This window comes from Sinocyclocheilus grahami, unplaced genomic scaffold (genome assembly GCF_001515645.1).
Source record: "Sinocyclocheilus grahami isolate Dianchi unplaced genomic scaffold, SAMN03320097.WGS_v1.1 scaffold646.1, whole genome shotgun sequence".
NCBI classification, from domain to species: Eukaryota; Metazoa; Chordata; class Actinopteri; order Cypriniformes; family Cyprinidae; genus Sinocyclocheilus; species Sinocyclocheilus grahami.
In genome coordinates, this window is record NW_015505825.1 from 106,528 (window position 1) to 123,016 (window position 16,489).

Below are 16,489 nucleotides of genomic sequence, written 5' to 3' on the forward strand. Positions count from 1 at the left end.
CTCATGGTTTCAGTCATTTAATTCAACAGTTTTTTGATGAGAAACTCCATTTTTAAAGTACAAATTATTCATTCAGTCTGAGTCTTAATTAATAAATGGTGATAAAAACTGCATGCATAAAAATTATAATACAACTGTAAATTAGTTTTTGATGAAGCTTCTAATAGCGTGTAATGCCTCAGGACACTGCTGTCACACTGAACAACATTTCAAGATATTTTGACATGCTGTTTCAAGCGCTAAGACTCCATATCCTGATTACACATAAGCAAATAAGCAACGCTTTAACTTCTTTTATTCTTAGCAGTGTTGAAAATCTTTCTGTTGTATGGAAACATGACTCTACAGTACTGAACAAAAGAACAAGGAAGTAGTTCAAAATAAACACTTTTATAACAAGATTTTTTTAGGCACATTATTAGGGCACGTTTTCTAGAAATTGCTTTAAAAATTATTTCGAATTCTTTTTTTCTTTTTTTTAGAAAAACAGAATTCAACAGCCTGGTTCTGGAATCCCATCAAAAACCCCATGAATTATTTCCATAAAGAACAGATGCTGTTCAGGAAATATTTTCATTAAGCCTTTGTGCTCTATGAATGGCCTTTTTCTTTGAGGGCAGCACATGTCCACTTTCCATAACCCAGGATTTTCCAGCTAAGGTCAGCTGCTTGAAGAAAATGTAATAGTTTATTGATACATTCAGATTTTGCATGTGGGCAAATCAGAACCCCCAATAAACGTAATAATTGTATTCTTTTACATTTGATATTAAATATTCTAGATATAATCAAATATATTAGCAACCTAATACCATACAGGATATTATTTAAATATATTAAACATTAAAGATGAGCTATGTATTAGCAGTCTTAAATCTTTTTAAATTTATATATGATCATTAACATTGTCCTAATTGGAAATACTTTACGACAACAGTTTTTAATTTGAATTGTTTACATTTTCCATCATTAAGGAAAATCAGCTAAACCATAAAACCATTTTGAAAAAGATTCTAATGTTTTTGTTCATTATTATCTGAGAAATGTTTGTGTTCAACAAAAACGCATGCCAATATGCAACAGATAACAGCTATGCAGGATTGAGATGCAGAAAAAATCTGATCATAACTTTGCTAATAATGTGGCATGATGTTTGTTTAGGCAGACCGAAACAAAGACTGTGACTGTGTCTCGTGTCAAATGTCTGAGAGTTAGCAGCCCTAAATAATCACAATTTATTTCCTATAATAACCAAATACTTAATGTCCATGCTTGTACATGAAAACATTTTCTTTGTGTCCACCTTATTTTTCAATGCGGAAGTCATCTGTTTTCTGTGAATGTGCGAGGTTTCCGCTTTATTATCCCCGGTAGGGAAATAACGAGTAGAATAACAAAATGCAATAAACTGTAAAATTGTTTGTGCTACAACCCAGTGTGTTTATAGTTAAGACAATACATAAAATATTATGGTAAGAAACACCAGTTTGCCATATCAAGCAGCAAAATGAGCTGTTTTGTACAGCTAAAAATAGCTGCAAGCGGCTGACACCGGAAGCCAGACACATTAAAATTACAAATGGCCACGCCGGCTCTTACGGGAAAAATGGGAACACCTGATAGTTAATCATTCAAGCAGTTCGAACGAGTGGTTCATTATCCCTGCGTTCCATTCGGAAGGGCTCATCCCTATGCCTTCAAAGGGTTTACTCTCCGGAGTGAGAGCTTCGAAGGGTTGAAGGGTGTAGGGGGACCAAACAACTGTTTTATGAAGTGCCCTTCATCTTCATCATCTTCTGCCCACACGGAGGCGCCGTCATCATAAAAAGAATCATGGGAGCCCGAAGTGTCCATCAGTTGTACCCTTTGAAATCCTTCATTCTAAAGGGCCCTTTGGAGTGGCCAGTTTTGAGCACTTCGGTTTGGAACGACCCTTCAATATAACGGCCGTGATTGTTTTCACTCCGAAGTGCCCTTCAGAGGGCGATATATCGTGTTTGAAACGCACCGTGATTTAACAAAGCTCTTCACACTGAATCATTTTTTCAAAATGATCTGTTCAAAAGAATCAATTTGGAATGAGAGAACGCTGGCTCTCTAGGACCTGCTAGTGTTTGGTTTTAGTTTGCACTTGGGAGGAGAGAAGAGGAAATGAGGTGTTCAGCTGAAATTAATAATTTGTTAAAAACTTCTTTCAGGGGCCTACTCTAAAGCAATATGATACGTATATATTTAGTTTAAGCTGGTAAATGAAGCACAGAGACAGTAAAACAGCAGAGCTAACTAGGAGTGGGTAAGTGACCTGAAGAGCAATATAAGAATAATGTGTTCTCACAGTATAACAATCAAAAAAAGAAGAAGCAAAAACTGTCAAACTGACAGTCTTTCTTTCTGAATTGGTCTCTTTGCTGCCAAAGTTTGGCTCTAAAAACACCTAGTCGTCTTTCTCTCTATCTTTCTACTTTGCATGGCAGACTAATAGGCATAGCCTACTCTGTACTTAAAAGGATAGCTTTCAGATTTTCTCACCCTCATGTCATTCCAAATCCAAATGACTTTCTCCCAATGAACAAGTTGATCCAAGTGATATCCAAGCTGCACTATTATATGCAATGTAAGTGAATGATGACTAGGCTGCCATGAAAGTGCGTAAATTATAATTCTTTTTTTTTTAGGTTCCAGTGTCCAGAATAGAATTAGCATCTTCAAACTAGGGTTATTTTTGGAATAATGGGGTAAATGAAAGGTCACCTATTATGCCCCTTTTTTCAAGATGTAATATCCCTGATAGCACAGGTACATCACAAAGATATCTATTTGACATGATTTATGATTTAGAATGTATGTAAAACTGACATCTTAAAAACATCTGTCAGATGTTTGTACACAGCAGATGTTTTCCAGATCAAGTGATCTTTAACAGACATCTTGCAGACATGCATGTTCTATCTCTCACGTATCCCCAGAATGTGTCTGTGAAGCTTCAGCTCAAAATAACCCACAGATCATTTATTATATCATTTTGAAAATGCCTATTTTCAATGGAATGTTTTCGTACATTTATCTTTAAATACAAAATGAGCTGCTGCTCCCCACCCTCTTTTCCAGAATAGCGCTATGCCTTTACAGCTCGTACCTCCGATATTCTGGCAAAAAAAACATCTGTTTGGTTTGGATTATCATGTCTATCGTGCTGAAATCATGCACTTTAAAGCCATATTAGTTTAAACTTCTGATATACAGTTTTCTGAGTGCACACATTCGAAGCACATTGCGCTTTGACTGTCAAATACACACAAGTAAAAAAAAAAAAAACAGTCGGTTATGTCTATCGTACGTTTATATTAGATCTGTGTATTAATTGAGAGCAGCGTAAGGCAGTACCTATTGTTATATGACCCAAACAATGAAATAAAAACAGAAAATCACTCACTGCTCTTGAATAAACAATTTCTGTAGCTCTAATAAGCAGACAATTCTTACTTGAATGCTGCTTTTAAATGCTCTAGCGAGCAGATAAACATGGCAGATTGTTTCTGGCTCACTCAGGGTTGGGTCTCTGCTAATACAGCAATGTCAGAGCATGTAAAATATGACGTCACATTTTACAGATTCAGAAACTGCTTGTTCTGAGAGACTGGTCATGATTTATGGGGATTAAAAAAAGGGCGGGCGGATTTTTATCATTATAGGGTGGTTGTGTACACACACTGCCAACACATTTACGTTGTACATTTACGTATGTAAAAGTGAATTTGGCACAATAGGTGCCCTTTAAGGTTAAAAAAGGACATTTTGAAGCTGTGTGTGTGTGTGTGTGTGTGTGTGTGTGTATATATATATTTAAACACTCACACACACAGCTTCAATATTTACTTTTGTTACTTTTTGTATATATATGTATATGTCTTTTAAATGTAAATTGGACAAGCATTTGAGCAAGAAAACGAGTCTTATTGTGTTAATATATGTGACATGTGAAACCTTGTGTCATTCTTCCTTGAATAAAAGAATGAATGCAAATCTCCTGTATCTGCTGTTTTGATTAAACCACGGAATGTGTTTATAACACCTCAAACTGGAACATTTGTGTCTGTATATCTGTTGATTATCTTAATTTACTGCCTGTAGCTTACAGTAAATCTGATCACAGCTCTTAATCGCTTGATCAATCTGTCTTTGTGCATGACCTGGTTGCAGTCGAGTGCGACCTTATTCATCTTTTTTTTGCGTGTTTGTTTGCATGTCAACAGATACCACAAGGAAAAAACAAGGTAACAATGCATGATATTACTTGCATGATATCTTATGTAACTGCTAATATTGTGAGGTCCCTTAACCCACTTGTATTTTGATGCTCTTTTCAGTTGTAATTTTTCTGTTTCCTCAATTAAAGGTTCCTCAATCAGAGCTCCTAATTCACAATGAAGCCAGTGTTTTTCAGCATGACCGTCCTGCTCATTTCCTACAACTGTTTGAGTGACGAATACATTTACACATATTTCGGTCTGGTCATCTGCTTCATGCTCTGGGCTAAAATGGTATTCCACGCAGAAAATGGCTTGTCGGATGGATTCGGCCGGGCGGTGTTGATTACAGGTTGTGATAGTGGATTTGGACATCACCTTGCAAAGAAACTGGACCGCATGGGCTTCACAGTGTTTGCCGGATGTTTATGTCCTGAGGGTCCCGGGGCTCAGAGTCTGGTTGAAGAAGGCTCTGACCGTATGAAGGTGCTCCAGCTGGATGTGACCAAAGATGAAGATGTCAGCTTGGCCAAGGGTTTTGTTCAAGCAAATTTGCCAGAGAAGGGTAACTTAAACACTACAAAATCTCTTATTTATAGTATTTCACATTTCAAGGATGAAATCCCTCTTGTTCTGTATATTGTTGTAATTTTTTCAGGCCTCTATGCTGTGGTAAATAATGCTGGAATCAGTGACTGGGGAGAGACCGAGTGGAGCATTGCCAAGGACTTCCAGAAGATGGCTGACGTTAACCTGTTTGGTGCCATCAGAGTCACCATCCCATTCTTGTCACTTGTCAGAGCATCCAAAGGTCATTGGTGCCATCTATTCTAACTTGCGTATAATGTTCTAAAGTCATTGTTGATTAAAATGCCCGTTATTATGCCATTTTAAGGTTACTAATATTGTTTTGGGAGTCTACATGCATGCAACATCAAAAAACTCTTGTTTTCTCATAAAATGCATTTACGTTTTCCTCATTTTCCAACGATTCTCAAACAGTTTGTTCAAAGCAGTTCTAAGATCCACTCTGCATCCCAATGTTCATACTATCCATCCTAACTAGAATGTGAGATTATCCCAAAGCATAGTATCCCAGCAGGCACAGGACGCCAATATAAGGCCAGACTGACACTGGACATGATGTCAGACAGACGTTTCATTTTGGTAGAGAATGAAAATCGGGTTGCCGTCAGTACTTGACACCAATTTGACATTGACTGAACGTTGGATTTTGGTTACACAACCTAAAAACAACAAATGTCAACGTCAGAAGTCGGTATTGGACATCAAAATTATCATTGACATTAGACGTTGAATTGACATTGAATTAACCAAATATCAACATCTTATGATGTTGTGTTGACTGCTGGGATGTTGAAAGGAGTTTGCCAAAAGTCCCCGGATGTTGTTTTTTAAGTGTGGATCCGTGCACACTCTAATGGCTAATATTGCCTACAATCCATTGGGCTTTGGTTCAGAACTACAAACACAATTTTAAAAAAAAAACGTTTAAAAAAAACTACAAACATTATGTATGTATGTGACCGGTTAAGCAGAGAGGTTTAAATAAAGCTATGCTATTGCGTGATTCATGTATGCCATATATGTGGGTTATTTCATATGTGCAGCAGCAGTATTTCATACATGAAGCATGCTGTGGATGTATTGGCAGTAGCAAGCCTCGGTACTTGCTCTGCTGCGGCAGCAGCAACAGCGTAGCAGATCTATTCCGACAAGACCAAGCACGTTAATTCAATTCAAGTTTATTTGTATAGTGCATTTCACAATACAAACCATTGCAAAGCAGCTTTACAGAAAATACGTTTCTACATTATATTTAGTAGTAGCTTATCGACTGTCAAGTTGATGTGAATATGGAAGAAATGTACAGTAAAAATCATGCAGTTAGGTAATGACGCAATCAAACAGACGGCGAACACTATTAACGGCAAAGATTATATATTGCAGTCAAACTTATTGCACAGTTTGGTAGTTCTGTATGTTGTTTCAGGGTTGGCATCGTCTGAGGTCCTCTGAGGGGTTGGCATCATCTCTTCTCAGGTGTTCGGTCATCTCAGATCTTTGTAAGGGTTGGATCCAGACTGAAGCTTGTGTAGTCACCTTGGGATGCCAATCCTGTGGTAGAAACAGAGAAGTCAAAATTAACGTAGCTGCTGTTCCAACCAAGCAAAAATAATGTGTTCAACCCAAGCATTAACAGTGTCATGTACACAACCATGCCAAAGTTGTCATGATAGAACATTATTTATCATGCACTTTTGGCTTTACAACTTTGCAGATCATTTACATTCACATACAGCTACATTGCTCACTGCGTGAAAGACAGTATTCGAAATGGCATAATAGGGGCACTTTAAATTATTCTTTGACTGTACACTGTCACTGGGGTAGCACCCTTTTAAAAGGCAATATTTACAAGCGGTCGATTGATTTGTATTTCCTGATGAGCTTAGAGAGCATGGTGGCCTATATAAAGCTGAAATATGATATCACAGTATTTAATTTAAATAAAATGCACAACAATTGCTACAATGAAATTGATATTTGACACATTTACAAAATTAGAAGTAATGAATTCTAAAATTAATCTGTGAAAAAAAATCATTTGATAATAAATCTGTTAAACAAACTGATTCGTTTTGATTCTGTAATCCTTAACTACCTTCACATAGTTAAAAACATGACTAAAAAGGAAGTAAACACTGTAACCAACAGTGCACTCAGTAATCTGGTAAGTTTGTGTGATCTGGGAATCATATTTTCTAAAATAAACTCCAGGCAATGTTAATTTTGCATACAGTACACTGACGTATGACATAGCGGCTAACGGTATCTAGTGCAGCAACGTTTAAAATAAATGATTTAAAGATTATGCTCTCATCTGCGCTCAGGTCTCGTGTTCTTAGCGCTGTCAAAATAAAAGCTATTTCTGACACTGATCAGCCAAACAGAAAAGCTTATTAAGTGATGCAGATCATTTAAAAATGCCTTGACAATTTTATATTTGGCATTTAGGTACTAATATGTAGACTTCATGTAATGTATACCTTTAAGGTAGTAACATACATCCTTTAGAGGTAAAAAAGGCAGAAAGTGTACCCTTTTGAAAGGGTACTACTGTGCCAGTGACAGCAGTTGTTACTGAGAGTTTTTTCATCATTCATTCGTAGGTCGTATGTTATATGTGTCAAGTATCTTTTCTTTCTTCAACTGTCTGAACATGGGAGCATACAGTGTATCCAAACGGGGACTGGAAGCGTTTGCAGACTGCTTGAGAGTAGAGATGGCCAATTTTGGAGTTAAGGTAAGGCCTTGGTCATTCACTGTAAAAAATGGTTGTGATTTTAACAGTAAAAGACTGTAAAAAGGCTACAGTAAAAACCTGTTAACTGGCTAACAGTAAGTTTCCATACTATATTCGGTGAATAAATGTAATTACATTCAATGTAATTTTCAGAGGTGTAAAGTATTGGAGTAAATGTAATTAGTTACTGTACTTGAGTATCTTTTCGGATACTTTGTAGTTGTACTGAGTATCAAAGATATTAGCAACTTTTACTCTTTACTTCACTACATGTTTGAATGAGTATCTGTACTCTTTACTCCACTAAATTTGAAATGAGTGTTGCAGTTACACATTACATTTTGCATGGACCTATCTTTTTCTGCAGCAGTTTATTTCTGCTACAAAAGACGTGATATTGCCTACTACAGGTCACTGAAAGTACTGCGTCTTGTGCGTTTTGCCCTTACTCACCCAAACTTGTCAACAAGGCTACTTTATGTGAATGCGAGTTCCTTAGCAAGTATTTGTGAATCACAGGTGTTTTATATACGAGATGAGGACATGACTGCAACATTATTTTATTTATCCATTATAATGAAGAGACCTTTTTGAAAGATATTGTTGTGTTTGTTTGTTTGTTTTGTTTTGTAATTTTGAGGTGTTCAGTTTTATTTTGGTTTTAGAAAATAAACATGATTGCTCTCCTCACAAATCAACTCTTTCTTGCTCTCTGTGCCTTGCCCTGGACTATTATGTCACTTCCTGTCTCCCGTGGTGTTTGTAGTCAGTTTGTAGTCCGTTTGTTCATTGGTTCCCCTTGATTAGTCTCCCCAGGTGTGTCTTATCTTGTTAAGCTTGTTAGCCCCGTGTGTATATATAGCCCTAGTTTTTCTTTCGTTCCTTGTGAGTTGTTGAATGTAATGGTTATCTGTTTGCCAGTCATTCTGTTCTTTGTTCCCTTTGGTTTTTGGCTTATTGTTTGTTCTAGTTTTTCCATTAAATACCTGCACATAGATCCTTGCCTCTGCCTTTTTCCCCAGCTTCTCCACAACGGTACAGTTTTTGACTCTCATTTCTCTTTGACTAGTGCATCTTTGAGCCTACGTTTAGTATAAGTAAAATACTTAAGTACTGTTAAAATCAGGTACTCTAAGGCTTTTACTCAAATTGTTTTGGAATTGGTGACTTGTAACGTGTAGTGGAGTAATTTTCACTGTAAGGTATCTGTACTTTTACTCGAGTATCTCTGGTAATTTTACAGTAAAATGTTTTTGGAAGTTAAAAAGAAAGTCATTGCATAATTTACAGTGAAAAAACGTAAATTGACACTCCCAGAATTCCCTGCATGACACTTCATATTTGATGGGGTTTTTTTTGTTGAAATAACATGGTTCTTAGTTTTTTCTTATCAGTTGTGTACATTAGGGTTTAATCTTACATCTAATGTTGTTAAATTAATGTTTATTGCATTATTTCAGTATCGTGTGTCACCATGATGGGGTTTAGTGTTTGTGTGAATGACACTGTGTGCACCTTCTATATATAAGTACTGTCCTCAGATTTTTTTTTTTTTTTTTAAGAAATGCTGTTCTTTTGAACTTTCTATTCATCAAAGAATCCTTGAAAATACTGTATCATGGTTTCCACAAAAAATATGAAGCAATGATTCTTGAGCAGCAAATCAGCATCATAGAATGATTCCCAAAAATTATGTGGTGAAAATTCAGCTTTGCATCACAGTACTAAATTACATTTGAAAATATATTAAAAAAGCATAATAAAAATGACCTAGAAACTTACCGTTCATTAAACTGGCTGGTGAATTTGTAATGTAAATTTGGGCATTTTTTGATGCCATATTGCATCTGTATGCAAACTCAATGTGTTGTTCACAGATGTAGTACGAGGAACTAAGATAAGCATCATTTAAATAGATAAAACGCCTGGAGAGACGACCCATGTTTTCTGACATGGTTGGTTTCACCAGTAGGTTTTTCCTCTTGTAATGTTTCCTGCTTTCGTGGATATGATGTTACTCCAGGTCAAGTCAAGACGTTTTATTTATAAAGTGTTTAATTTCTGCTTTTCTGTTTAACCATTATCTGGAAGTGTATTGCTCTGTGACCCATTTCGTTAGATTTAGATAATCATCCCACTACTTTCAGTAACTTGTGTATATTCAGAGGAAGAAGAGGCGTGTCATTGTCTACAGTTCACAAAGATATAGGGCCTCCTTTCCAACCACAAGGCCAAAAGTCCCTGTCTAACACTCCAGAAGTCATATAGCACTACAATGCTACATAATACAATACTGTTTTATCACCTCATAAACCTGTCCAGCAGATCTCATTGAGCACTGTCACAGTGGAGTGTTATTGTTCACTCAGGCAATCATATTTAAAGATTTCTTAATATTTAAAGGTTTTATGCTGACCCTGTAAAGCCTGACACATGAGGTAATAGTCATTTTTGAAAATGAGTTTTGAAATTTTCAAAAGTTTATTGAACCTTGAAACTGTTGATTATAGTTAACAGTTTACACACACACACACACACACACGCGTGTTTTGCTGCAATGCAGTGCTCTTTCACCAAATTTGATTTTATTAGCGTGTCATGTAAATCAATGGGATCTTTATAACAGTATAGCAGATACTTGTTTTCGTCATTCTATATCTCCAATAATATGTCTTAGTAAGATGATATTTAGATGCTTAGTTTTATGATCAAAACATATAATGCAATGCACGATTCACTAGGCTTTACATGGTTAAAGTTTAAATGCTTTGGTTTTCTCATTAAAGCTTGTTTTTAATATTTCTACACTGAGCCTTTTACAAGATAAATGCATTTTTTACCTTAACACTCATAGTTTAATACCATATTGTTGACAAGACTGATATGCATTTCCCGATATGCATTTGCCTTGCAAATCAGGTATGGGTTGTAGTAGTCGGCCCACAATAAAGTTATTGTGAAAAAGGATTTGAATAGGAAAACATTTAGAAAACAAAAATATTTACCATATTTTCCGCATCAGTACTTTCAAAACGAGAGGTAACACTACAATAAAGTTCCATTTATTAGCATGAGTTAACTACATTAGTTAACATGAACTAACAATAAAAATACTTTTTTTTTCAATATTTGGCCAACTAATGCATTACTAAAAATTTTAATATATGAATATTATTTAATGGACCTGAGATGACATGTAATTTAAAAATGCTGTAATAAATGTATTGCTCATTGTTAGTCAATGTCAGTTATGGAACCTTTTTCTGAAGCCAAAAAGTTTCAGTTTCATTTCGGCAATCCATGAAACTAAAACACAAAATAAGCACCAAACAAACAGTCCACAGATAACTGCTTCCTTGAGTTCAATCACTCAAAAGTTCTGTCACATTGTAAACGATGATGGGTTCTCATGGTTCTGTCCAACAACGGTTTTGTTTGCTGATATGTACAGCTCCGAGGTATGCTGAGAGGAGCGTCCCGAAATGTACCGTTTCCCCAGGCACCGCAAGTCTTGGAAGATCTGACAAAAGTGGCTCCTGAATTTAACCCCAATGAAGGCGTACAGAATGGGATTCAAGCAACAGTGAAGGTAGGCCGTACATTAGGGTTTAATCTTACATCTAATGTTGTTAAATTAATGTTTATTGCATTATTTCAGTATCGTGTGTCACCATGATGGGGTTTAGTGTTTGTGTGAATGACACTGTGCACCTTCTATATATAAGTATTGTCCTCCTCAGCTCGTAGAAAAGCTGTTTGTGATGAGCTTTGGTTCATCATGTGACTTTCTCATCACCACCAGTTTTTGGTGGTTATCAGTGCATTACAATTATTCAAAACGGATATTAATTCAATATGTTGGTTTATTAACATTACATCAGTTAATGAAATATGGTATTTTATTGTGAATAAAAGTCTGTAAAACCTAAAATGTTGCTACCATATTTTTTACGGTGAAGTTCTGGCAACTGCAGCTGCCGGAATTCTACCGTAAATGTCACAGTTTTTTTTTTTTAACAGTGTTCTTTTAAAGGGAAACTCACATTGTCATCGATGTTTAAAGCCCTCAGTGGATCTTTTTATTATTATTATTATTATTACAAATAGGATATTTCTTTGAACACAGTGCATTCTTTTATTTTTCTGTTTCTCTGTTCTTGTAGGTCAGTATTATTCAACCAGGAAATTTTGGCATAGCCACAAACATTCTGCCCAAGAAAACATAGCAAGATATATGGGATGAATTTGATGATGCACGTAAACTAACATTTAACCAGAAATACATTGAGATGGCATGTGAATATTTTAATTTATTGTGTACTTCAGGATTTAAGGATTGCTCTATGGTTATCAATGCCATGTTACACGCTCTCACCGCTCCCAAACCTCAAACCCGATACCTGCTCGTATCCTGGAGAGATATGTTTTTCTTCTACATATGCCCTTTTCTCCCTGCTTGTATCACTGATTCTGTGTTTACTGTAAGTTCCATGTATCACAAGCTTAAAGTAATGCTTTACTCATAATTTGTTTATTCATAATAAGAATAAGAGAGCTTGCGTTACATCGATGACTCAAGCCCTATGTGTTGCTGTAAGACTGCTTTAACTCTTAACATGAGACATAAAAAATTTTCCGGGACAGTTGTTCACAAAAATACTTAAATGTACTGAAACATTCTTTATTATAAAGGCGTGTACTCCTTTCCCTTTTCTTTCTGAGTAGAAACATAAAGTCTTTATCACATGTAATCTTGCTGAAGAATTTATCATGGGCAACATTAAAAGGACTTTAAAAGTCAAGAAAGTCTTCCAATTCATCCCCCTTTTAATTGGACATGAGGTGTCCTGAATTGTGACTGCTATTATAGATGTATGAGTTGAGAAACTATATGGAACATTTATGCTACAAAAATGCATTCGCAACACCACAGGACCACTAAAACTATTGAAGGTGAAAGACTGAAAACCTAAGAAAAAAGGTGACAGGTTAACCTGAAAATACACTACTGTTTCAAAAGTTTGGGGCAGTGAAATTGATTGAAAGATTATTATTATTTTTTTTTAAGAAATGCTGTTCTTTTGAACTTTCTATTCATCAAAGAATCCTTGAAAATACTGTATCATGGTTTCCACAAAAAATATGAAGCAATGATTCTTGAGCAGCAAATCAGCATCAATATATGAATATTATTTAATGGACCTGAGATGACATGTAATTTAAAAATGCTGTAATAAATGTATTGCTCATTGTTAGTCAATGTCAGTTATGGAACCTTTTTCTGAAGCCAAAAAGTTTCAGTTTCATTTCGGCAATCCATGAAACTAAAACACAAAATAAGCACCAAACAAACAGTCCACAGATAACTGCTTCCTTGAGTTCAATCACTCAAAAGTTCTGTCACATTGTAAACGATGATGGGTTCTCATGGTTCTGTCCAACAACGGTTTTGTTTGCTGATATGTACAGCTCCGAGGTATGCTGAGAGGAGCGTCCCGAAATGTACCGTTTCCCCAGGCACCGCAAGTCTTGGAAGATCTGACAAAAGTGGCTCCTGAATTTAACCCCAATGAAGGCGTACAGAATGGGATTCAAGCAACAGTGAAGGTAGGCCACACTCCTGCTGATGGACAAAGTCATCAGAGTCACCTGTTCTTCCTCGCAGACTCTCTCACTGAACCGTTTACTGGTGTGGACGAGAAGAGCCACGTTGTAAGGCAGATGGCAAATGACGAACACGAAGACCACGGCCAGGACCACGCGGATCGCCTTGTGCTTCTGGAAGTTTTGAGCTTTTAGTAGAGTCACCATGGTGCACGAGTAGCAGAATATCATGACCATCAACGGCACCAAGAACCCAAGGACCATCTGCATGCTCGGAATCAGGATTTTCATGATTCTGGCAAGGTTGTGCTCCTGAAAGTTAAGGATGCATTCCTTGTTTTCCTCCTGGTAATATATAAGCGTAGGCAGAGACAAGATAAAAGCGAGCAGCCAAATGACCGAGCAGATGAGACGGCTGTACACCTGAGCTTGCGATCGAATTCGAACCGATCGTCTGGCTTGCACGATGGCGATGTAGCGGTCACCGCTGATGCAGGCCAGCAGGAGCGTGCTGCTGTACACATTGATGCTGTAGGCTGCTCTCAGAAACTTACAAGCCCACGTGCCCATGCCCCAGTCGTGCTGTTCGTTGTAGATGATCAGTGGAAGGGCGATGACGAACAGCAGATCCGCCAGCGCCACGTTAACCAGGTAGATATCTGTCATGGTTTTTGCTTTCTTGTAGAAGGCGTATGTTAGGAGGACCAAAACGTTGCCCAGCAGGCCGAGTGTGCAAATTAGAGAGTAGATGAATGTTGGGATGGTCACTTGCTGTTCGTTGAACCATGTCAGGTTACAAGGTGCCGCCTCATTATCATAATCATAAGTATCATTTGTGTAATAATCCATGAACTCATTCATAACTGTATGACTGACCTTGAAAGAAAAGAGAGAGATGGAAAGAATTCAAATCTGAAAATCTAAAAGCAAAACAACCACACAGTACTTCCAATGTTTGTTAAAGGGGTCATATGATGCAATTTCAATTTTTCCTTTCTCTAAAAAATTACATTTGCATATCAAACAAAAGCTCATCCCCTGTGGAAACAAGTGTACATGAAATAAAAACTGTACTTGCAAATAATGTAATATTAATTAAATAAAAGGCTTTCAGAAAGTGCAATTTGTAACAATGTCAAATTCAAAGTTCTGAATCATGATCTTTTATCATGCTTTTAAGTACACTTATTTTGATGTTGTTGGCTAATACAATACAATTCAATTTCATATAATATCAATAGAAATTCAATTTAGTAACCATATTTTAAAGAAAACAAGTAATTATGAAATGATATATTGTACTATTGTACATGTACTGAAGTCCTACTTCGGTTAGTTTAAAACAATTCGCTCTAAAGTTCAGCTAATTGAATTTCATAGAAAGTATAATACATTTGAATTTAGTGGCAATTGACATGCATCGATGTGCAAAGTGTCAGAAAACATTACAGTTTATTAGTATATTTCTGTAATAAGTACTCTTTTCAAAAGTATGCAAAACTTTTGCCTAGCGGCACGGCGTGTGTTTAGGAGGGAAGTTACTGTATGTAAATGTTTCTGCATCATGGCTGCTTCTGTATAGATAGCAGATAAGATAATGATACCACAGTCATCTTTACGAAAAATGAAAGGGCGTTTGTGTCCTTGTTTCAGCAGCTTGCTGTACTCACTACAAAACCTACACAGAATTTCTGCACATTTAAAAGTCTGACTGCATTTACTTATTTTAAGGGGGGAAAAGTTTAGATAATGATCAGTCTAACTCATTCATTAAAATAATAATAAATGGAAAATAAAATGTTTGTTTTCTTTTAAGAAAGCCGTGCTCAGGCACAATTTATGTCCAACAGTATTTAAGCATTAAAAAATGTGTAATATTATAGATTTAACTGCACTGACACTAACGGATGAGATGAACTCAACTGAGCTGCATAATGACAATTTTGTCTTCTGTAGATCTGCTTGTAGTGCAAATGAATTCATTTCCTATCTGATTAATTTTACAACATTATTACAAAGTTATTTTTCTTTTTATTCCTGTGATAATCTGTAATGTATACAGTGCTCTGTCAAAAATAGGACAAATAAAAGCACATTTTTTCCCCCACAGTCTATTGCAAACAAATGCACTTTGATCAAATTAATATCTGTATTTAAAATACTGTACCTCAAAGCCACCTCTTCTTTAAAGTCCTTCTTACTGTCTCTTTCTCTGACTGATTTGAGAGGAGAGGAATATTTCAGCAGTTCACATGTGATGCACCTGTTTCAGTGTGGAGTTCCTCTGACTGTGTTCTTTTATGTTTCTATAGACCGGCCCACATGTGAGATCATACTGTAGGTGCTGTCACAAATACAGTGTTGATAAAATGTCTCTGTTGTTCTGCTATCTGATGAGGCTTCTTCTTTGATGTCCTTTTTGTCCTCCTACACCGATGAGAAAGCTCATTTAGCTTTTTACCACCTACAGGAAAAGCTTTGATCTCTTAAATATATGTAAAAGAAAGTTTAAGGGACTGTTCTTTTAAAAACATTACACCAGTCTGTCTAATTAAACCTCTGATATTTCTATAAGTAGTCGAGACATGGATCAGCTGACCTCAACAAACAAAAACTGAGAAGTAAACAGAGGAACAGAGAGAATTGCTGCATTGTCTTGTGACACTGTCACACAGGACACGTTTTAATCCAATCATTATGTATTATGATGGTTTTATATATATATATGTATATATTTGAGTTTTATGGATTTGCATGACGTCTTAGCCATTTTATTCCTCTTACCTATTTTAATGTGTGTATGCCTTTAAATGAGACTGTGCCTGCCTGTCATGTGAGTGATCACTGATCACATGGCATGAAATTGGAAATAGACATTATTGGATTGTATATACACTGATGGACCAGAGATTGCCTTACTATTGTTAGATGAGGGGGGTCTGTATTACTTACTTTTGGAGAAAGCGTAATGGTCAACTTGGATCACGTGTGCCTTAATAACCAATCACATTTCAGCCTTGACATCATTGAGTTGTGCGACACTCAATCGCCGTTTACGGATCCCATAGGAATGAATGAGACGTGAATAGAAGTGCCGTAAGTTGAGTGCCTGTCGCAAAAAGTCAGTGACTTCTCTTATAAAACGGCATTTTTTTAATGGTAAACTCTCAAAGTAGTTCAATCTAAAAGTATTGTTTAGTGTAAAACATGTTGAAGATTCATTATTATTATTACATTGAAAACTGCTGAGTAGAATTTTTTTCAGGTTTCTTTGATGAATAGAAAGTTCAGAAGAACAGCATTTATCTGA

The 16,489-nt window shown here is 36.2% G+C and overlaps 2 protein-coding genes across 3 annotated transcripts; one reads left to right on the forward strand and one right to left on the reverse strand.

Annotated features, from left to right (window-relative positions):
* Positions 1 to 2,153: 2,153 nt before the first annotated feature.
* On the forward strand, positions 2,154 to 12,279 carry LOC107558471 (D-beta-hydroxybutyrate dehydrogenase, mitochondrial-like). 2 transcript variants are annotated; one of them, XM_016242134.1, is made up of 6 exons: positions 2,154 to 2,293; positions 4,254 to 4,274; positions 4,397 to 4,812; positions 4,906 to 5,058; positions 7,442 to 7,575; positions 11,902 to 12,279. In XM_016242134.1, the coding sequence occupies exons 3-6, from the start codon at positions 4,425 to 4,427 to the stop codon at positions 12,058 to 12,060; spliced, it is 834 nt and encodes a 277-aa protein (XP_016097620.1). In that variant the 5' UTR covers positions 2,154 to 2,293; positions 4,254 to 4,274; positions 4,397 to 4,424; the 3' UTR covers positions 12,061 to 12,279. The 2 variants fall into 2 exon arrangements, with proteins under 2 accessions (XP_016097620.1, XP_016097621.1); XM_016242135.1 differs by having other exon boundaries at positions 11,739 to 11,981.
* A 696-nt stretch (positions 12,280 to 12,975) lies between these two features.
* LOC107558470 (C-C chemokine receptor type 6-like) lies at positions 12,976 to 15,434 on the reverse strand. Its single transcript, XM_016242132.1, has 2 exons — positions 15,347 to 15,434; positions 12,976 to 14,055 (listed from the first exon to the last, which is right to left on the reverse strand). The coding sequence occupies exon 2, from the start codon at positions 14,038 to 14,040 to the stop codon at positions 12,976 to 12,978; it is 1,065 nt and encodes a 354-aa protein (XP_016097618.1). The 5' UTR covers positions 14,041 to 14,055; positions 15,347 to 15,434.
* Between the last annotated feature and the right edge of the window lie 1,055 nt (positions 15,435 to 16,489).

Bases quoted from the DNA above. Each gene is read 5' to 3' on its own strand.
- LOC107558470 (XM_016242132.1), bottom strand. From the start codon at position 14,040: ATGAATGAGTTCATGGATTATTACACAAATGATACTTATGATTATGAT.
- LOC107558471 (XM_016242134.1), top strand. From the start codon at position 4,425: ATGAAGCCAGTGTTTTTCAGCATGACCGTCCTGCTCATTTCCTACAAC. The intron at 4,813-4,905 runs GTAACTTAAACA...TAATTTTTTCAG, and splicing joins AGCAAATTTGCCAGAGAAGG to GCCTCTATGCTGTGGTAAAT. The intron at 7,576-11,901 runs GTAAGGCCTTGG...TGTGTACTTCAG, and splicing joins TGGCCAATTTTGGAGTTAAG to GATTTAAGGATTGCTCTATG.